The sequence below is a fragment of the Oryzias latipes genome, chromosome 13 (assembly GCF_002234675.1).
Source record: "Oryzias latipes chromosome 13, ASM223467v1".
Taxonomy (NCBI): Eukaryota; Metazoa; Chordata; class Actinopteri; order Beloniformes; family Adrianichthyidae; genus Oryzias; species Oryzias latipes.
The window spans coordinates 23,249,131-23,272,555 of NC_019871.2; the positions used below are offsets into that span (position 1 = coordinate 23,249,131).

The window sequence follows — 23,425 nt, forward strand, 5'->3', positions numbered from 1 at the left end:
AGGGAGGAGGACAATGTTGCATTGATAGGAGGGTGGGGGTTAAAAAGATCAGGAGAAAAGATGAGGGTTAGGGGGTAGGGGCATTCAGGTAAACAGAATACAAGGTGGGTTTAGTGACAAAAGGTGGACTGGGGTACACAGAGAGATGGCGGAGGGGGAGTATCATAAGAGCGAGGCAAGATGACAGGAGGCAAGAAGAGGGAGGTGAGAGGAGGCACAGAGAGGGAGGGAGCGGAGGATCTGTTTCTGGGACGGCCAAGGCAGGGAAATGCTGCAATGAAGCCATACAGTTGAGCTGGGCTGACTCCAGTTACTTTCCTCAAAGATCACCAGATCCTGGATTCCCTTTGCATGCCTCCTTCTTCCATTTACCACTGATTAGCCTCCATATCACCCCACTCCTCGACCTGGTCTCTTCCCTCCCTCTTCTTCTCTGACTATTTCTCTTTGCAGCGGTGAGTTAGCGGATTTCAAAACGTACCCGGTTGGACGAGGACAAGCGGGGTGGGCCAGCTTTTACTTCTCTGTTTCATCTGCCATTCAATTCTTCAAAGCCTCTCCGACTGGCTGTCTCTGTTTTCTCCATGCACTTTTTTCCTCCTCGTTTTCTTTTGACATCACATTCAACTTTGTTGTTTTCAGGTCTTTCCATCTTTTCCTCTCCTTTCCTGCTGTTGTCGCTGGTTGTGGACATTCTGTGTTGGTGTCTGTCCATCAATCTTTCCATTCTGGTGGAGGACAGTGCTCATCTAAAGGTGAGTCTCATCTAAAGTTACGGGCGGGCCTGCAGAACTCATAGACACATAGATCAGTCCCTAAATATTGCCGTTTCTTGTCAATAGAGTGTCATAACAGTAGAAATTCATGTTGATAGTCTATTAAACTTTTTGATCTACTTGCATTTTACTCAAGTAATTGTGGACAACCTTTGTAGTAATTCCTTCCATTTGCAGACTAATGTTTGTAAAAATAGGGTGCAAAAAGGGTTAAATGACAAAAACTACTAAGGAAAAAGGACAAGTGTCATAGTGCCTTGTCTGTGCGCTTGTGTGTGTTTGGATCCGAGCAGCTCTATAACTAGGACATGTAAAAACACCTATTCTATGTGATGTCTTTCTTACTGTTTTTGATTTACCGTTTTTGTTTTCGCTGACTATCACATCTTATGTTTCTTATCAAGTCTCTTAATTTTCAGAGTCTATGGCATGAAATACATTTTTTTAAATATTGGTCACTAATACTTGCAGTTTTTCTGTCAATTTTAGTTTTTTTTTTTTTAAACTACAAAGTCATTGACTTACCTTTACCTTTTTCACAGAATTGCCATTGTTTTGTAAGTGTACTGAATCTATTGGTTTTCTTATCACTTTTTTCTAAAATTCATGCATCAATGGTTTTATTTTTCAATGTAAGACATCAGATTTTTGTGCAACAGTACAAAATAACGCTTGGTATCTTAAAATTATATCTTTTTTTTTTCAGAAGTCATATTAAAATAGTTTTACAAACATATACATTGAATGGTGTGTGTAGCCCAGTAATATTACAGCACCGTCATGTTCAACTGTTGCATGTTTCAACCCTCTGCCTGTCATGCATCTGTGAATAGGACATCAGCACTTTCTAATGCCAGTACATTGCATTTCTGAGTAGTTTACTCAATTTTTTTTTTTTTATTGGATTTGTAATTTTATAAGCACCAAATTATTAAGCTTCAAGACGAAATAAGCAGCTTTAATGCGGAAAGTTTACAATTGCACCGATTTTTCCACATTGCATCCACATGCCCCTGAGCAGAATTTTTTGTGTTATGCTCGAGAGGCAAGAAAAATGTAAGAAACTCCATTCATTACACAGATCGGATTTTGCTGCCTTTCAGCTGCCATCACGCACACACTCTTTTAAATATATTTTGACATTTTGTAACAGAAAATTCGCAAACATTTACATTTTTGATCTGCACTTATTTTTATTTTTTTGCTGATTTAGTGTCTTCTTTTGCCCATTACACAAAAGTGAACTGAGTCAGCTTCAACAATTTTCACTGGTGATTTTTATTCGCTGACTGTTTGAAATCCTTCTAATGTGCTACCGCTTAACAGTGCCTATTTAAGATTAATATTTAACATTATTCCAGTGAGGAATAATCTACTGTTTTGTAAAATTTGGAAAAGTTATGTTAATAAAAGAATAGACGTGGCATTTTTAGGATGACCTGTTATATGACTTTCATTAGGAAAGGTAAAACATAAATCAAATGCTAAAAGCTGTTTCAATATTAAGTATTTTATTCGTATTTTAAAACATTTATTAGTCTTTAAAAGAAAAATAACGTTAAAGAAATAACGAATAGGCACCAACAATTTTTTTACACATTTATCTTACAGATCTTTATTTAAAATGCATAAAGTGACAATAACTGGTTGATCAGAGGAAGCACAGTGTGAGCACTAGTTGGTGCTAGCTAACATTCAGAGTGATGCAACAGCAACTATTCAAAGCACATTGTTGGCCTGTGGCACAGTCATATATCTCCTTAACATTTTAGCTATCATTCCGTCAACAAAAAACAAGCCTTCCTTTAAATAAAAAAAAAAAAAAAACAGCATTCTAAATAAGCTGCCCTCATCATGCTGCAAGGTTCTGCAATTTTGCAACACAAACATGCATGATACGGAAGAAAAAGCAGTGTCTTAACAGTGTAGAAACAGATTTTTCCAATAAACCAGGGTTGATATTTATTGTTCCATTCAACATGCTTGAAAATTAAAGCCATGTTTGTAATTATTCACAAGCTGATTGTTTTTTTGTTTTGTTTTTTACCACAGTGGAGTTTTATTGATCCAAAGAGGGCACTGTGCAATAATAAACATTGAAAAGAGATTATGAAAGGGTACTTTGAGTATTTCAGGGAAATACACATTACTTGTAAAGTTAGAAAACAAAAGTATAAATTTATTAGTAATACAAAACATAATAACTCAACAAAGTCACATACAAACTTTTGTACATAGTTTTATGACTATGAAGGTTGCTTCTTAGAGCATTTTTTTCATAAAGACATACAATTAACAAGTCAGCAGGTTGGAACCAGCTTGCAATGTGTCTGCACATTTTGGGTTAGTTACAGAAACTGAACATTTAGATACATTTTTTGAGGATCATGTTAAGTAAATGTTTGTCATAAAAAAATAAGTCTCCAATAAAATTGGTCTTTTCCTCTGTTTTACAGCCTAAATAGTCAAAGTGAGTGAGATTAGCTGCACAAGTGCTTTTACCACGTAATCAAACTGAATCTGGCTTTCACGGTGGGTTGTGTACGGCAGTTGTTCTGATAAATGTTTAAGAAATGTTTGAGAATCTTGTCCAGCAAAGCAGACAATATTGGCTTTTGTAAACGTTATTTAGCTTATTTGGTGAATTTGACTAATTATGACAATGGAATCCACTTAAAAAGACAAAAGGACAAGGCTCAAAGGCAGTGTGCACTGATTTCACAATGGGTACATCTTCATCCGAGTAAACTCCACTTAATTTTTTTTTTCTACTGAAATAAATAATAATAATATCTAGTTGTTGATATAGATTTGTTTTATCAAGTACCAAACTAATTGTAAAATGGTTATAGCAAAAATAACAATTATATTCCACATTTTTTTTAAATTTACTGTGAATGAAGTGTTCAGGTCATACCACACAACCGTAACCAGTCATAAAATATGCTATGGATATACCTATATCTTTTATTAGCCATATATAATATTGCTGATACTACTGTGTAGTTCCAAACAAAGAAACACCTGTTAATCCCTTACATTTTGTAGGGAAAAAACACCCCTAACACAGACAAAAAAATGTATATAGATGATTCAGCATTCAGACCGATAATTCCTGCAAGGATTCCATAGACACACTTGCATGCAAAGTGTTTAAATATATCTGTGGACACTGATCTGAGAGCAGTGGTTACTACATGTCATTGAAGATGTGGTATTGGTTTCTGAAAGAGAAAACAGAATGCAAGACAGTAAGTATCAAATAAATTTCTGCAGGGCTTTAAACAAACAAACAAACAAACAAACAAACCCTGCTCCTTAAGCCTTAGTCACAACTGCTCTTACGGGTGGATACAGGCTGTCGGTGGATGAAAAATCGACAAACCTGTACGGGGCACACAGGTGGCCTGCATGAAGTATCAAGGTTGTAAAGCGCTCTTTGAGTTCGTAGAGCAAGAATTTTTATTGATATTTTTTTCTACGGGGATGGTGCAGGTGAAAGGTCATATATAACACGCAAGGTAAAGTAAGGGTGAAGTAGGTGAGACGCAGGCGAGTCGTCTGGATCTTTTAATTTTTTTCAACCCCCTCAAATCCTGTGCACTGTGCAAGGAATCAGTTATTGCTGTTTACGTAATAGGTGCATGCTCCTTGCGTGCATCCTGACTGTTAGAAATTAGACAATTAGAGTGCGGTTTGAGTGGATATCCTACGGGCACTTGCGTATCGTTCACATCCTGTGGATGCGAGTACTCGTGCGCATCTTACTAATGACTAGTATGGCGTTAGGGGGACCGTATGGCAGCATCATCTGTATATCATAAGTGCGTTTAATTTAAATTATCCTTATGAATATTTCACAATACATTTACCGCACGCACGACAATCATATCTTCCATTTTCATGACGTCCCTTGGGGTAGTCGTATGAGCCTCAAGGGAACTGCAAAATACACCTGTATGATGCTGCCGGTCCTCTCTATGACCCTCTATGACTATGATCTCTACGTGCCCAGAAAACTTAAAAACCTAATCTAGTTACAAACTTGCATTTAAATCTATTCAACTAATCAGCTATTTCAAGTTATATTAGCCAAACATAAATGGTACTAAGAAAAATACAAAATTCACTGTTACCAACATAAAAACAGTAAAAACACTAAAGATTAGTCTTATTTTCAAGTATGCAACTGCATCAAAACTTAAAAGAGATTGTACAAAAATGTTATATACCACAAGAGTTGTTGAAAGTGTGAGTGACCGAGACACCAGCCAGTCAGTGGTGCTGTGGTTATCTTTGGAAAAAAAAAGAATTAAGAATCAATAAAATGAAATAATTATTATGCTAAAATATTCAGTTCATGGTAAGAACAAGAAATATTATATATACAATGGGTTTTGAGCCATAAGTTCTCTTCCCCCACCACTAGATAAACACAGCTAAAGAGACAACAATGCAGTTTTCTAAAGCTTGCAGCTCCTTTTTTAACTGTAGCTACAACTACTGCCTGTAGATATATAGATTGACAAAATGTGAGTGTTGTCAATCTATGAGAGTGGTTCTGTAAAGCTGAATTAAATGGTGTATTTAACCCCTTTTGTCATCTTAATCATTGCAGGATTTGACATTAACAATCATAGAAGTTCCCAAAATCTATTTAAATCTATTTGGAAATTAAATGTAAGGACTTGATTAAGGGTATTGATCAATTTTCACAATTGCTGCTTGTGCCTTCCATGTTTCTTACACTAGTCAGATTTCTTACTTGGTTCCCTCCTCCGCCACGGCTTCAGCTTCCAGCTTTCCCTCCTCCTCCATTTTTTCTTCTGAAGTTAGTTCTTGTTTGCGGTGTCGGCGAAGACATTTGATCACCACCATGGAAAGAATCAGCAGAGCCAACGCTCCACCCACCGATGCCCCAATGGCAACTGCGATAGTTGAATCTCGTGGAGGAGGAACTAAGAGAAGGAAAGGGTTAACTATTTTGTAGACAAAGAATGGAGACAAGTGCAATGCTGGCTAAAAGCTCAGCTGGCCAGATTAAACAGAGTGGAAATAAGTAAAGTGTTGCTGACTGGGCTTGTGCTACGTGTGTGTGCATGTGTATGTGTGTGTGTGCGTGTGTGCGAGTAAGAGAGGTCGGACGAAAGCAAGAGACATTAAAAGAAACCAAGTTCAACTTCATGCTTATCATGAATAAGTGAAAAGCTAAGTCATCACAAGTAAATCATATATTTAGCAAGAACACATCAACATCGCTAACAAAGATGTATATGTAGTTCAACTTCATGCATATATTTGAAACAATTCTGTGATTAGATATGATTTTGCTTAAGTGTGCAATCATCTTTTGATTTATTTTCTAAGTGTTCACAGTGGTTTTATTCAATAGGGGTGTAACGATTAATCAATTAATCTATTTCTGTTCCCATGATCTAATCAAATGATCTGTCTGAGGCAGAATCAAATTGACTTGACTAATACCATTAAAAATTTTAAATATGAGATAAATCGATAATTGACTCAAAATTGGAAAACACCATTTGGATTGAGACATGAAAGGTTTATTTTACTATAACTTAAAAACGATCAAGTGCATCACAATGGACAACACACACATGTAATAGCAGACAAAGCCATAATTACAGTACAATGGAAACACTTTGGATTTTGGATCCAGTGTGGTAGAATGTTCTAATAAAGTTCTGTTTGGATTATTTCTATGTAAAAAAACAACAGTGGGCTGAACTTTAGGAAACTAAAATGTGACTGAATTTGTCATTAATTCTTGTTTACTTCTTTGTTTGTACACATATTTAATTTACACTTGATTATCTTGCAAGAAATGATTGGTTGATCAGTAAACCTAGACTCCCTTGTTGTTAATTTTGTTGCTTTTATAGTTGAAACCATTTACAAAGCACAGCTGAATCAATTTAATCAATTAGTCAAGACAAAATTGGCTTTAATATGAACATTAAAAAAATGAGTATACTCAATATTTACTCTGATCGTTAACCAAATTGAATCCTAAATGTTTAAATCTAAAAATATTTTAAGACATTTTCAACTTAGAAGTTTTCCTCTCCAATGTCACCGTTTATTTAAGGGGATTACGCAGGAAACCCATTGATGTAATCTGATACCTAAAGTGTTGGCTCTGGCTCTTTTGGAATTAGAATAATAACTGTGATTACAAAGCTTAATATTAGTGCTTTTATCTTTTTGGGTAGCACTTTAAGACAACATAGAGAACTGACACTTTGTAAATTAACTGATTAAATATCAATTCAGTATATTTGACAGTTATACCCAGTCCTAGTTACCGTTTTCTTGGATTCTTTATGCATAATCGCAAAACTCTAAAAAATCATAGAAACTTTTCTTGTAAATTAAAGCGTTTTGTCAAATCCCATTCTGTGAAAAAATGTAGTGACTTACGTTCATTGACCACATTGACATGAATTGTCCCCTTTCCGTGGATGCGATCTGGAGGGTTTAACACGTGGCAGAAGTAAAACCCTGTATCCTCTGGTTGAATGTTTGATAGGGTGATTGACAAATCATTCTTGTCCAAGTTCCCAGTAAACTCAACTCTGTCGTCAAACTGGTCCGTTGTCAACGGAATCATTCCTTTCTTTCTATCGTAGGTCATGAACTATAGAAACACAGAAAGTGTTTAGAACCGACTTTAAAGACTTTGTAGATGAGATTTTAGAGTTGGAAAACACATTACCATCACTTCAGTCTCACTCTCATTGTCGGCTACTTTGTAGGTCCAGTTCATGTGAAACTTGTTGAGGTCCATCTTATAGCAGGACGTGAATGTGCATGGGATCCGGACATTTGTTCCATTGCGTGCAGTGATGTAGCTTGGTACAAGAACATCCATGCTTGAACAACCTGTAAAAGAAAAGCAATACCTTTGTTAATGCTATATATGTAAAAAGTAAGCTTGTTAATAGGAACCAGAACATAGAAAAAGTAGAGTATTTTTACATGTTTTGAAGAATTAGGTACCCCGATCAGGAAAAGCTACCACTGAGTAACAAGAAAATGGTCATAGAGGAAGACATTTCATTAAAGTTTTTATTCTTTTGTAATACAATTGTCCCTCACTACAATGGGTTCACTTTTTCGTGGCCTCACAGTTTTGTGGGTTTGCATGTGTGTTTTTCAGTTTATTTCGTGTCCTGATTGATTGTAGATCATTGTCACTCAATATCCTCCATGCTGGGTCCCCTGTAGAGTGCAGAATACATTCAACTTGAGAAGAAGAGACATTATTTGGTTTTATTCAATAGTACTAGACTTATTTTTCCACAAAGGTTTGAACTTGGAGAGTTTAAACGAGAGAAAAGTGTAAAAATGTTAATGTTTGTCTCAGAAAAGAGCATTATGTGTGTAGATTTCAGCCTTGAAACATCTATAATAATTGTGAAAGTATAAAGATGACTACTTTGTGGATTTAGCCTATTGCAGGTTTTTTTTTAATTTACATTTTTTATGTAACTTCCACCATTAATGAGGAACAACTATGCACTAATGAATTCTTGTTACATCAAAATCTCTAGAAGGTTCCTTTTCATTGCTTTATAGCTCAGGGTTAACATTGGTCAACTGTCATGGAAACCGGGGTATACACATGCAAACCAAAATGAGTCCAGTCTTTGCTTTAATAAGAGCCCCTTATTGATCACCATCTAATTAAACTTACATTTATAATTTGTATAATTGTAAGTAAAAAGTAAAGTAAATATCTGCTCAGTGTGTATGTGTATATGTCAAGGTTTGTAGCCAGTAGCACTGGAAGGAGTTTCCACCGGGACAACTTGGTTACAGATTTTAAGCTTTATATAATTAGGAAATCAGATAAAAAACAAATAGAGAAATATTTAGTTTACGTAAGACTCAATGCAATAGGTAAACAAAAGGTGTCAAATAATTGCATAGGCTTCTGCACAGGGTACATGATAATACAGTGATGCTACAATAACCCATAAATGCAAGACGTACAATAGGAGGTACAGATACCAAGGTTCTGTATGTCCATGCTTTGTAAATAGTTATTATTATATTGTTATAGCTGAAGCATCTGATAGTTTAGGGGCATTATTAATTTAGTGGTATTAGGTATGGTAGGGTCAATAAGGTATGCCAGAAACCTCCTGTTTAACTCATTCTATGTATACTTACCTTCCTGTCAAGTTTTCGTCAGGGGACATGAAGTAGTCAGACAAAGTTTAGCACGAAAGTGATGTATGCAAAAGTTCATGTGTTTTACCAGTTTAAGATGTAAGATGAGTTTTATATGACAGTGTTCTTGAAAACATTTGCTTTGATTTTCTGGAAGTGTAAAGAAACAAACATTTTTTTATTGTTATTCATTACACAATACGCAAAACAAGTAATTAGCTTAAAAATTACAATCAAATCCAGAGTTTTAATATTTATACCTATACAAATATTTATTTAAAGTTTACAAAAGAGGCAAACAAATGTACCTGTTTTGTGCAGGTTTCACTGACAGAAAACTTACTCCCCCTTCAACATCTCAATCGTACAATATATCAACACTGTCACATTTTGGAGCCTGGCACAAGCAGGAGATATTTGATCAAGAATGTTCTTTACACATATTGTATATCCTTTACCGTTTTGTATGGCCTAAATTGATCAAACCACAAAAAAACTCAAACAATCTGTTAACACACAATTTAATCTAAAGAAACTGTGGAATGTTCTTGTCGCTCTAAATATAGAATGCACCAGTATGACACCCTTGTTCTCATACCCTTGAATATGTCTTACTCCATCTGGGATACCATGAAAAACTGATATAAAAAAGCAAAAGCACAATGTATCTTTGCCCTTCAAACTATACCACCTAGAGGTTTATATGATGATTAGAACATCAGCAGTTTTCTATGAGATTGAGTAATGCATCTTTAATGCATCCAATAAAGAGTTACCAAATGCTGCAGTCCTTCAAATGACCACTGGAGGCTGGTTTCAAAAGAGAACATTTTAATTGACTCCTAATTTAATAAGTTCAATGTTATGCAAGTAATAAATATACCGTATATGCAGGAGACTTACAAACATTTTTAATAGGATTATTTTAATTTAAAACAAACCAATTTCATATAGGCAAATTCAGTAAATATGGGTATTATTCATTTCCCCATTCAGAACCTAACAAGATGCGTCTGGGATGATTGGCATAGTGGCAGAGTATGGTTGTCTATGCTTCAACCTAAATTAATATTTACAATTCCACTGCAGTTTACCAGCCACAATCAGTCAACCCCAAATTTATTAAAACCCAAGACAAATTCTGGACTTATTACTTTTTTGTTCAAATGCACACACAAGCTGACTTTTATTACCTTTCGGAGACACCTGTGCAATTTTAAATCAAAAAGAAACTTGCTGCTTATATCCAATTAAGTTTAAGCCAAAATATGCCAGGAGTATACAAAACAGAGTTGACTATAAATACTATTTCCTCATTGATTTACGTTATTTAATATTCTTGTAGACAATCTTGTGATGTGGCCCAAAGCGGTTACAGCAGCCCTTATCCTCTACTTTTTCTCATTAACTTCAAGTCAACGTTCCTTTTTTGGGGTTTTCAACAACACCATGGGGAACCTGTGAGATCATTTTCAATAACCTCATCCATCAATCTTCGGAATCAGTTGATTTATCTTTGTATTAAATGGAGAAAACAGCTATCGGACAATATTTCCATGTCAATATTTTTTCCCCCGTGCAAAAGTTAGCACTCCATGGCGTTGGCTTTCTCAGACAGAATCTGTGCGTTTTTTCTCGGCATGTGCAAGTTTGTGTGTGCACTGGGACTCTGCACCAATCTTTTCTCTGCAGTCGAGCGTTTCTGGCTACGTTCCCACTGCTGCTGCGCCACTCCACAGGCCTACCTCTCTGCACTGCATACACACATTCACACACGTCACAGAACTTACTAATCTCCACCCACTCTGTATAATTTACACACATGCATACATTCACAATACAGTGATTCCAGAGTGCAGCTGGGGTGTGTGGACGCAGCTCTCACATACACGAGCACCTTCCCACAAGGTGAGCAGTGTCAGCAGTGAGTTCACCCTGCTAACTGTGATATGTCAATGTCATTCCAGCAAATGCACCGATCTGCACAGCAATACATGCAGACCAAGATGTCCACCCCATACTGACACACGGATGCAGCAGACATATTGCCTCTATTACCCCTGGTCAAGCACACACAGATGTGCAGCATGACTGTTTGTCACAGACTCGTGCTGCTGCTGACTCAGCAGTCCTGTGGCTAGTGAAAAAGTGAGGCAGATGCAGAGACTTGCTAACAGATGAAATACTGCAGTGAAGCACCCCTTATGCGACACCTCCCTCTCTTTGCCCCTCCCTCATTCCCTTCCCCATCTCTGTCCACCTCCTTTGCCTCCAATCATGCCTCTATCCTGGCACTTCTTGTCTCCAAGCCACTACCACCTCATCCATTACTAGTTTGGCTTTGGAGTGTCCTTCTTTGTGCTGTGAATCTTGTTTTGTATTTAGCCCTACAAGTTCATTTGTGGATGCAGTAAAAGCAGGTATGCTACAGTCTTTACTTTGTGCAACAATGGAAATAACTTTATATTCTTGTTAAAAGGGAAAAAAAGCTTTTGCCTGACTTCAGCACATAGTGTGTTATCGTACCAGTTCTACAAATGTGCTGCTCTGTCTGCACATGGGAGACACAGAAGGTGTCCTTTGGTGTCATTGCAAGGCTGCATCTGCCTGTTTCACTTTAGGTAGTTGCCAGTCTAAAGTATACATGGTTCCCATACAGCTAAGCATTACATATAACTAACCATTACAATATAAAAAAAGCAAAATATTTTTGCATTGTTATATATTTGAAGAGGTACAAACAGAGACAGAGCAGTTTTTAAGTATGAAGCAAAAGAAAAATAAATAGGAAGCCTTGTCATCTAAAGGGAGTTAAACTACAAATCAGCAAGTTTCAAGCAACTGCTTTCAATGAAAAGTCTATGTAAACGCACGAATATGCGCATTTCGGGCTTTCATGTTCACGCGTCGCCATGCAAGTTTTTAACTCCATGTTTGAGCTCTACAGTATGTACAAAATGTGGGTCAATTGAGCGTGCATTATAAGTTAAACCAGTTGAACTTTGACCAATCAGGGACTCAGATTTGGTAATGGCTTATGGTTAGCGTCTTTTTCAAAACACGGATGTGCCAAACCTTTGAAAATTGATCATGAAAGAGACATTAATAATTGCGGTTTTTGCCCCGGCTGTAATTACATGACACCAAGTCTTTCCTATATCGGAATAGAGCTGTGAAAGAAAAGAAGCTGTAGCAAGATTCACGAGATTTGCAACACTTCAACACTTTCCACCAAGCCTCTTCCAGCTGTGAGTACAAGCGGTAGTATCGGGTAGGCGGCAGTCCATTGTGAACACTATATGCCAAAAGTGCATTCAGGAATGCCCGTTTAGCGTGTTCTTGAACGTGCCACACATGCCTAATGTGTACATAGCATATGACACAAGCTAATGTCCCTCCTTCACTAAAAGGAAATGGGGCTCCCTGTGTGTGTCACCTGTTTCGCTTAAACAGTTTTTTTTGTTTTTTTGCCCAGGACAGAACTATCTTCCATCAGAAGCTGTGAGATAGTAATATATATATAAACTCTACAATCGTTGTTAAAGCGTCTATGAGGTTTGATCCAGTAGGCTTCACTGATGGAGAAGTTATTTCTTTTTGTGTTTTTTTGACAAAAATATAAAATAAATGGCAGACTTGTTAGCAATAGCAGTAAAATTGTCAATGGAATTCATGTACCTTTATTTTTTACATGCATATATATGTTTTTTTTAATAGTTAATAATAATCAATTCTATACAGAATCTTGGCTTTTTAAGGGTGTCAGTAAAGCCTTGGTCACAACTGCTCTCACAAATGGATATGGGCTGTTTGTGGATGAACAATGGGCAAACCTTGGCCTAAACTTTAAAACTTTATTGATTGAACAAGACAAATTACCTATTGAGACTGTAGTCTACTAGGTACCCATTAGGGGTGTGCCAAATTTTCGATATGTTGATATATCCCGATATTTAGTCCTGCGATTGATTCTCGATGCGTCTTCATCGAGTATGGACCTTTTATTTACGTTTGAAGACCCTGTAAAACGTTACATTAATCATTCTTTGGTAAGACGATTTTTCGGAGGGTAAGTAGGGGCTGTCGCGGATGGACGAAGAATACATATTCAAAAAAAATGGCAGAGGGGAAAAACAAGGAGAATAGTGAGAGCAGCAAGTTAAAAGACGCGCCGGCAGCTTTGAAGCTGCATCGCCCGGAGTTGTGTGAAAAAGCCGTGGTTGTTGCTGGCCTGAAGCCGACACAGCCCGCCGTGGATACCTTTTTCCAGGCGAAGCTACCACAGTCTTCTGCGAGAGCAGAGGCAGTAACAAATGGGATTGCTGTTTAAATGTACAAGGGGCTCCGTCCCTGCAGCAAGGTGGAGAACGAGGCATTTCTGGTTTCATTGAATGCATTAGAGCCACGCTTTGACATTCCCTCTCGGAAATACTGAAGAAATTATCCCTGCACTGTACGCCCAGACCAGAGCTATAGTTGAGATGGAAACGGCAGAAAGAGTGGCATCCCTTCCCCTTAGACCCCCCTTCTCCTCAAAGCAGCGGTAGATGAGTGGCATCTTGACGCTAAAAAGCCTGTGGTTCTCAAGAAAATCATGAACATATAAACATACATCACATGCAGCTTTTCCCCAAACGTTTTGTTCACAAAGATTTTTATTTTTAGATGCACTTTAAGTTCAAGTATTTTATCCCTGGTAATTTATTTTGAAAGCAGTTTATGTCTTAAATAACTTAAAAGAAAGTTCCTAGCTACCAGATTTTTGTTTTTCTGGGAGATTTTTATTTTTGTTTACACCACATTTGCACTAAATGGTGTCACTTTTTTTTTTTTAACAAAAACACTATTATTTGTTCACAGGATTAATATCTGATTTACAGCTATTTTCTTAAATAATGCAATAACAATGGCTTTGTTTTTCAAAAGTTATTATCAATGTGCCTGGCAGCTACTTGACTTATTTATTTTTTGTCCTGTTTACAGCAATTTTGTACCAAATAAGGGCACTGCTGTTAATTTTCACTATTGTTTAAACCGAATTTTTACAGATATTTCCAAATGAAAATTCTCATCATTTGTCAAAGACAGAGTATTACTGATTTCAGCTATGTTACACAAGAGTCTGTCATTCATTACACCAAATAGGACACAAGTTGTTTATTATTGTTGTGTTTAAAAACTTAAAAATAAATGGGGAAATATCTTCCAAAAAGCAGTTTTTCAAGATCTTCTTTCTTAAAGTTTGATATATCGTGAATTGTTAGAGACGATATATATCGATTATCACATTATAGCCATATCGTGATAATATCGTTATCGTGAGCATTGTATCGCAAAACGTATCGTATCGTATTGTGAGGTACCCAGTGATTCCCAGCCCTAGAGCCCATAGTACAAAAATTGTCCTGCACAGTTTTTCTACGGACATGCTGCAGGTTGCAGGTCGCTGCAAAAGCTTGAACAACACGTAAGGATAAGTAAGAGTGAAGTGGGTAAGACACTGGCATGTCGTACAATTTTTTTAATTTTTCAATCCCCCAAACCCTACGCACAAAACAAATAGCCTGTTAGTGCTGTTTACATGATAAGTGTACAGTCTTTGTGTGTAGCCTGACTGTTCAAAACTAGGAAATTAGGCAATCATAGTGTAATTTAGGCAGGCACTTCGTGTGCTCGGTATTTTCACGCTGTTAGTAAGGAGCTAGTGAGCGCACCTCACCAAAAACTACAGTGATGTCTAAAGGGTACCGTACGCCAGCATCACCCATATGTCAAAGTGCATGCAACTTCCATTAACCTTACGAATACGTCACCATGCACTTAACGCGCACAAGAAATCATAAGTTTTTTTTTTAAGGTGGCTGCACAATCCTCAAGGCATACTGCAAGACACACCTACACTCTCTTTAACCCTTGTGCTATCTTAGATGTCCCCACCCTTACTTTGACGTGTTATTCCTAACATGACAAAGGTGGATAAAGGTGGAAAGATTTCATGTAATCCATGGACACCAGTGAAGATCACAAATCATTGAAGAAAAAAGGTTCAGAGCACTGTCTAGTGGGTCTAGATGACCCAACTCCCAATGTTAAAGTGCCTAGGATAGCACAAGGGTTAAGATGCAGTCATACCTGTCTACGACCCTCTACATACCCGGACAACCCAAAAACATGCAGCACCCGTAAGGCAAACCCTTGTACGAGTGCATGTGACTAGGTCATAAGTCAAGTTTTGATCTTACAACTTCTTTCTTTGGGTAGTTTTATGCCCATTTTTGTGGGTCATGTTTAACTCTTGCTTTTAACATTTGTCTTGCTCTAAAAATCATGCTGCATCCTACAAACTGCAGCAGCTGCAGGCCAATATGCTAACTGGTAAAATATGACTGCTGGGGGGATCCCTGGGGAGCTGTAGAAAACCTGTGGTACAGAAAAACTCTCCTCTGATTATGATATGAGAAAAACGGAACAGGATTCACATCAGAGCCTTGTTAAAAATGTAGTGTGAGCGTAGAGCATTTGTCATATACTGCGGCGTTAGAGCTACAGCTAGAGACTGCTAAAGAAAACTGCAGACAGGGACAAACTGTTCAGTGAGCTGACCTTATTTCACTACAACTGCTAAGAATAACAGTAGTAATGTTTTGTCCTTTTACTAACTCTACTGTTCTGCATTTAGAAAGAAAATTGCTTCCTCTTAGGTCATACAGTCTGATTGAAGAGTTTCATGTTTAAAAATGTAATTGAAAATTTTCCCTCTAGTTCATGTTGCTTTGCAGCAAATGTAAGGCAAGATCATTGCAGAAAAAAGATTCCACAAAAAGTTACTTTTATACTGGACTTGTCTTTTCACTGACACCGTCCTAATATATGATTTTAAAGTTTTGGCAGAGAATTTTGGTCATTTTTCCAGATATTTTTACTCGTGTTTAACCAACGTGTTGTTAGGACTTTCTCTTCTTTATGTTTAAAATTGAAAATGTGCAGCTTGACCTCTTTAAAAAATAGAACATCATTAAACCACTACAAATTTGATGCTGTTGTCAGAAGTCAGAGCTGTCTTCCCCTCTTGTCACTGGTGGGAGCCGAGTTCTAGACACACTACATCCCCAGCAACCCCAGCGTGCAATTTCTGAGTGCTGCACACCTGTCTCTTATTCAGTAACAGCATACTTAGGCACTGCACTGAACCTCACTCAGTGCAAAGTATTGTCTGTGCCACTCTGCCTGCATTACTGGGTGTTATATCCTGACCTGACTTGACCCCATTTTGTCTCTGCTTTGTCTCTGTTTGCCTGCCCTGAATCTCACCTGGATCTTGACTACGGTATTTTCATAACCATAGGGCATACTGGATTAAAGGGTGCAGTTTCAGTTATGGGTGCTTTTTTCTGTTTTTAACACATACAAAAGGCGCACCGGGTTTTAAGGCGCGGGCACGTTGAAACATACCCGTAAAACGTGCATGCTAGTTTGTGTTTAAAAAAAAGGCAGCGGGAGGAAAACTGAGTTGGTTGTGATCTATTTTGTATTTTTTCAGTCATCAATCAGCATCGAAAAAAATCCATCAAAGGCCTCATCTTCTGTATCTTCTAATGAACAGCTGAGCTAATTTTTTTATCAAACACGCCAGGTCCCCTTTCTTCTTTGTCAGAGTCTGTCTCGTTGCTGTGCGACTCCTCATGAATGATGCTGGCTATTGCGAAAGCTAGAAGAACTGTGCAACTAATCCATTCACAAATTGTGGCGTAACTCGCCCGGCGATGCCTCCCAGTCTTAGTAAAGGAGCGGAAGATTGACAGCCTTTCATTGTAATCCACTGGAAGATTCTGCGCCACCATACTCCTTGCCCGGATGGAAAGATGGCACTGTTTCATAAAACGAAAGCACCAAGACCCTAAAATTGTTCAATTTTCATTTCCTCTGCAAGCGCCACTGCCTTCAGTCGAATGGTGACTTTAGAGACGCTTCTCCCAGCTGTTCACTGATCGTTAGTCCATCGCTCGAGTCGGTCTCTACAACTCGGGCCACCTCGCCTCGTTTCCGCGGACACTCAGCTGCTTCTTCTTAACTCCGATTCCTATGTTCCCTCGCATAGCTGATAGCTTAAACTGTGCTTCATAAGCATGTCTCTTTGCAGAAGGAATTTTCAGGGTTGCCAAAACGATGTTGTTCTGCATAATGAACATACCTGCACCTTTGTACTATTCAGGGGTGTGTCTTCTTTCACGCCCACACTTCCGTCCTTACCGTTCTCATGCTGTTTTGTCCTATGTCCTCTTTACTGAAGTCACACAACAACATATTAGGCGCACCACATCATAGGGTGCATTGTACATTTTGGAGAAAATTTAAGACTTTAAGTGCAACCTGTGGTCGTGAAAATACGGTACTCCTGTGTCTTCTCTGATGTTCTCATGCTTATTATTGACCTCTGCCTGCCTGACCCGGATTTAGCTTTGTGGACTTTTAGCTGTGCTAGTAAAATCTGCTGTGATTTGAACCAGCCATCTGCCCGTTTTGTGACAGCTGTGATGGTATTTGGTTGGTCTGTTGAGACATTCATTGAGACTAATGAGCAAACGGGGGTGTTATAATATATTGTACACTTTTGTAATATTACTTTAAGTAAAGTCCCAGAGTCTCAAAATGCTAGATCCACTTGTAATGATGATAGCAGTTCACAGCAGCACTTTAGGGAGGAGTCATGCTCTGAGAGGCTTCAGTGAGGACATGATGTACCAAAGACGGAAGTGTTTGACTAGCGTTAAAAAAAAATCCAACAAAAGAGAAATGCAAAGCTTGTTTGGATAGGCTTTTCGGATAGAAATTTAAAACAAATTCAATTTAGTTGAATGCACATGGAGATCAGCAGAGGTCTTTTGGTCTTTGGTGATACGTGCATGATATACGTAGTTCATAAATGTTTCTTGCGTTTGTTATTCGTAGATATGCGCAGATGTCTGTTGAGGGATTCGGCTGATGGGTCTTCATATTAAATGTAGTTTATTTGCAATTATTAAGTATATCTTATGCAATTCTGCATAATTTTTGCAAGATGCATTTGCAAATTTTTAGCTTTCCACAGCTGTTCATGTCTAACAGACTTTTCATGCAAGTACCGCAGATGTTTACCTTTAATAGCGTATATTCGGTGCACATATTTTGCTTAAATTACGTAACTGATCCTCGAATCACTAATAAATTTCATATAAATTGCGCAATAATCACATGCGGATTTATGTGTTCTTTGCATGGTTTATTCATACGTGTTTTGTGGTTTCAACGTGGGTCATTCTTAATACATCTGAAAATTTATAATAAGGACAACTTCTCTCACTTTTTCTCACGTATTTTCACGTATGACTAATTTTCATCCCTGAAATATGGGCAAAACATACGTAGTGGCTGTGTGAGATGACCTTTAGACACAGGGTTTTGCTAAAGGTAGGAGATTGCAGGTTTGATTCATGTCTTGCCCGCCCATATGTCAAAGTGTAAATGGGCAAGACACTGAACCTTAGCTCTGGTGGAAGGTTGACGCCAGTGTTCGGAAGCGGAGTCGCCATCAGTGTGTGAATGTGTGTGTAAATGGGAGAATGGGACTGTGACTGTAAAGAGCTTTGGGCCTTTGAGGAAGGTTGAAAAGCACCATACAAGTATACACCATTTACCATTACTGAGACTAAAGGCTATTACCAAGACTACAGGAATACTAGTATTAGTGGTACATGATCGCCTGCCTAGTTTGCTCAGCTTGGATTAAAAATGTTGGTGGTTACTCTGGGTTCCACTTCAGTGTGAATAGGCACACGGGGAGAATTTTTTACCCTTTAGGGCGAAATCACAATGAACCACTCTGAAAGCAGCAAAGCTGGATTTCAAATACACATTCATCTTGGAGGTCCACCTAAAAGAAACCCATTAGCGGAGCAGGGTTTTGCACTCCTTGACCAACTCCGGATATCTTGTGATGGTCACTGATCTTCATTTGTCCTAAAAAAACAAAATCATTCAGAATGACTCCAACAGCAAATGCTGGAATGGCCAAATATCACAGTGGCCAGAGGATACACTGTCCACTCAAAGACTAGGCTACTGGGTTCAAATCCACAGTTAAGTAGCACCAAATGGTGGGGTTTAAACTGTAGTAGTGTAGTGTAGTGATTTGTTTGAAATACTGTACACACATTGATTTATTGTGATTTATGACAATATTTATTTTCCCATTCTGAATAATAAAGCTTTTATGTGTTTACTGTTAACATGACTTTAAAACCCATTCAGAATATAAATGGTTTATGTTTTAGACTGAACCTAAACATAGTTAAAGACCCACTCCAATGAAAATCGTCTTTTTGGTGTTTTTAACATGTTCTTGTGGCGTTTTATTCATGTTGAAGGACATGTATAAAGAAAATTAAGCTTAAGTTGCATTTCTGAGTATTTCTTTATTCAAATCGTTGTGAATCAGGAGCAGATAAAAAAAAAGTGATGTAGGTGTTACAATGGCGACACTCCACTCTGCTCTATTCTGATGCATCCACTTGTAGACGACTCATGTGCATCTTTAGTTTCCTAATCTGAGCTGGTACAGCTGGATAGCTCCAATATTTCTTACAACATTTCTTATTTGTTACACTGGTAATGTTATGATGGGGTTTTGAGGGTCTGTAAGCAAGCGGGAGAGCATGTAAACAGATGTTTTGATTTTGGTAAAGAAAGGGCATAATTAAAAGACCACTGGGAACTATTTTACAATAGATCAAAGTGATTGAAACATTTTTTTTACTTTATTTAATAGCTTATTTTAAATTGAGGTTCCTAATTTACATTTCTAAATTGTGTTTAAAAACTGCCCGGCTAAATCACTGAATCTCATGCATTTTCACCTCAACCTAACTTGCACTCCTTGCATAAAGTTTAAACATCCCTGCACTTATACTGGGGGAAAGCTCCCGTGTCATGAGTAAGCAAATTCCCAGTTTTGGTCTGCATTTCTTTTGCAGAAAAGCTCGACAACCAGCAAAGCCTTTGTTCACACCATGGACCCGGAGCATTGAAAATTTTTAAATTATAATTTGCGGATGTGTATTTATCAAGCTAAGGACTACAGCCAAAATAGAACAAAAACTATGCAACAAAAGGAATCAATTATGATCAAAATTTTAGTTTAACTAATCCCATTAACTGTTTCCTCCTTATTTTTTATTTTTTTGTAACAGATCGGTGTTTTAACTGGCTGCAGCTGTGAAGGATGGAGGGAGGCTGACGGCATCATCACCAGAGGCATCAACCTCTGGTAAAACATAAATAAATAAATAATTAAATCACAGTACTACACTGTCTTTTCTAAACTATGCAATATCCAGGACACAGTTTTATACTATTTTCAAATATAAGTATTTCTTCCTTTTTTCATTTGATGTTTTATACACTACAAGCCCTGTTTCACTTAACAAGATTTAACGTCTGCACCCAAGAATACTTCAGTCTCTGTTATTCCCTATTAAATACCCATGATGCCACTGCATCACTGGCTCTTTATCTAATTGTGCTGCTGCCCTCTAGTGGTGCTTTGTAAAAACTGAAACTCTGCAGAGTTCTGCACAAATGGAAAGTAAAAAAAAAAAAAAGCTTTCAAAGGTAGAGCCCACAGGATCACTGCAGAAGCAGGTGTGAATTTAAACCGAGTACTTTGTTCTGCAATTCATTTCCATTACTTAGATTCTTTTTTCTGTTCAAGATTTTTTTCAGGTTTTGCTCATTTGCCTTACTGTCCACCAGGCTTTTGTTCAAATCTTCCACAGCTGTTTCTCTCTCAGGTAGTTTACATTTACCGTCTTCAGTCAATCTTCTGTTCTAATACTCTTTTGAGTCCCTCAGTTTTTTTTTTTTTTTTCATCTAGCAACAATATCTTGCCATGCGAGTTAAAGCCCATTTGATCATCATAACCAATAAAAAAACACAAACAAAACAACAACAATAATGCATATAATTCCTTAGTACAGATAGAATAAGAGCACACTAATAGTTCTTTTCACAGTGTCTCATCTGAGGAAACAAGAAGCTCCAAACACTGAAGGGACTGTTAGCATCTCAGAGCAGACAGGAAGTCCAGTCGACAGTAATGCCCTCAGTCCAGACACACACTTTTGGGATGCAGATGCTGCAACTCACTTACAGGCTTTAAGTAGCAGGAAGCTGGCTTATTTATATGTCTGGCTAACAACTAACCCATAATTCTCATTGAGGGATTGCTGATTCAAATGTTAGTGTAGGGGACTTTATGTTATTATTTCAGCTCGGGAAATCGTTGCCTGTCTAATAATTTTATTTTGTGCGTCATGATCCACTTTGTGGATTGTGTACAACAGGATCCTGTAAATTTAGGGCTTAAACCAGAAGGTGGGATTTATTCCTTTTGTGATTTTCAGAATAGAAAAGCGCTATTTGATTGATTAGCGGTGATAATTGGCATTAAAATGAACCGGAAATAAGCCTTGACGGACCATCAGAGAGAGAGGGGGGAGGGGGGGGTGACCCGCTTGTGGTGGTTAGGTTTGGACCCCCCCCAAACACACACACACACACATGAATGCGACACAAACACTCGGATGAAGCAGAAAATGAGACATGATCCCCGCATCCGCTGAGCCTGGACTGTGTCTTACCAGAGAGCAGCATCAGCATCAGCAGCAGCAGCGCGCTCAGCAGCTGAACGCCAGTCCGCCCCTCCCGCCCGACTGAAGACATCTCTCTGCCTACAAATGAACAACAACAACTGCTGTCTCTCTCTGGAAGAGGTGTGGGGTAATGAATGTAAAAAAGAGCAGCAAGTCTGCTCTTTGACGCTAAAAAAAAAAATACTATTGTTTCAGAGGAAGGACATGGCTGGCAGTGTCTGTAGCCGTGTGACGGTTGGTTTTATGGTTTCCGGCTCCTTGGCGATTGGAAGAATAAGATGGAGGGTGGCTCCCCTTCTGGAAGATACAAAAAAAAAAAAAAAGAATTGTAATAATGATGGTACAAAACTGATTTTTTACAGATGAATTACCTAAAAAAACAACACATTTTTAACGCAGACAGAAGCAAAAACTGACAGGGACACCTTATGTTTGATCATTTGTAATTTTTTAAAACATTTTTCATACATTATTCTTCCAGTATATCATTAAATATCAAATTATCTTAGATAATCATGTGTTTATTGCGGTGTATGTTTCTCATTTCAATGAGAATACTGTTCTTAGAAAAAAACAGGTTGTCGTGCAGACAAACAAGAAATTAAACAGAACCTTTTGCCTCTGATAATTTTTTTCCCCAAACTTTATTGAAACCAACAATCCAATACACCACAGTGTACAGACAGCGACAGGAAAGGAACAAACCAGGGGGTCATTATTACATTTTACACAAAGACATTGAAACTGACCCACAGATTGAATGTTTTAATGGCTTACTTATTGTCTGTTTCTTTTTGTGTTCATGTATTGTTTGAACTCATTGATAAAGATAGAAAATGAGGGGTAACTTTGGATTTATGAATGTGCCATTTGCATGAAAACAATAAGAGATTAATGATGTATAATTGTTCTTTTTTATGAGATGGACAGTGGGTGAGGCCAAACATGACATGTTCTAAGTACAGGCGGAAGTCTGAGTCTATGTGGGCGTAAATGAAATGACAAACTTTACAACAGAGCTTTTGCCTCTCATAATCCAGTACTGATGGCTAGAAGACAGTAGACGGAAATAAATACAAGCCAAACATTTGAGCTAACCCCGTCGTCTTATCCAGAGAGAAGTCCATCAACTAAATCAAAATGATTTCTAATGAACTTTGCAGAAACTGTCGTAGAAATCAACACTTTCACAACAGATCAAAAGATGATTGGAGAGGCACTTTGAGAAATTCTGCAACCAGACTTTCAAGAAACCTGTGGAAATAGCAATAAATTTTGACTGAAGTTGAATAAAGTGAACAACTGTTGTTTTTTCCTCCAGTTCCAGTCCAGCCTCTCCTCCTCTGGGCTGCACTTTGCTGTCATGACGACACTCTGAAATAATCTGTGCAGACATTATTGATTTTTGGAAGACTGTCTCATAAACTTCAGATAAAGTTTTTGCTGGCATCAACAGAAATGAGCTGGAAGTTATTTTGATTTTGCAGCCCTGACTCTGGCTTCTACACAGTTGATTGTGTGTTTGTGGGCAAACCTAAAACAAGATTTTATTTTATTTAAAAAAAAAAAAAAAAAAACTACTACCTTTATTTTGCTAATAACAAAAGTAAACTAACTCTTAAAGCTGTTTAATCAGATATGTTTTATCTAATCAGGATCAGATCTGTGTAGTGTTTTCATAATCCACCTAATGAAATTTCTTGGAGTCTGGACAAAAACATGGTTTAATTTCAATTTTTTGATTTTTATTTGGTAGATATACATTA

General features: G+C 37.7%; 1 protein-coding gene and 1 long non-coding RNA gene across 2 annotated transcripts; one reads left to right on the plus strand and one right to left on the minus strand.

The window, feature by feature from the left end:
- The first annotated feature begins 209 nt into the window (after positions 1-209).
- Positions 210-20,586, plus strand: LOC110016248. Its single transcript, XR_002291563.2, has 2 exons — positions 210-755; positions 20,198-20,586. It is a non-coding gene; the product is annotated as an uncharacterized LOC110016248 (long non-coding RNA).
- Positions 2,364-21,914, minus strand: scn2b (sodium voltage-gated channel beta subunit 2). The gene is made up of 6 exons (XM_004075776.4): positions 21,648-21,914; positions 7,513-7,679; positions 7,218-7,434; positions 5,542-5,734; positions 5,009-5,070; positions 2,364-4,000 (listed from the first exon to the last, which is right to left on the minus strand). Exons 1-5 carry the CDS (start codon positions 21,727-21,729, stop codon positions 5,067-5,069), a joined length of 663 nt encoding a protein of 220 aa, XP_004075824.1. The 5' UTR covers positions 21,730-21,914; the 3' UTR covers positions 2,364-4,000; positions 5,009-5,066.
- Positions 21,915-23,425: the final 1,511 nt, after the last annotated feature.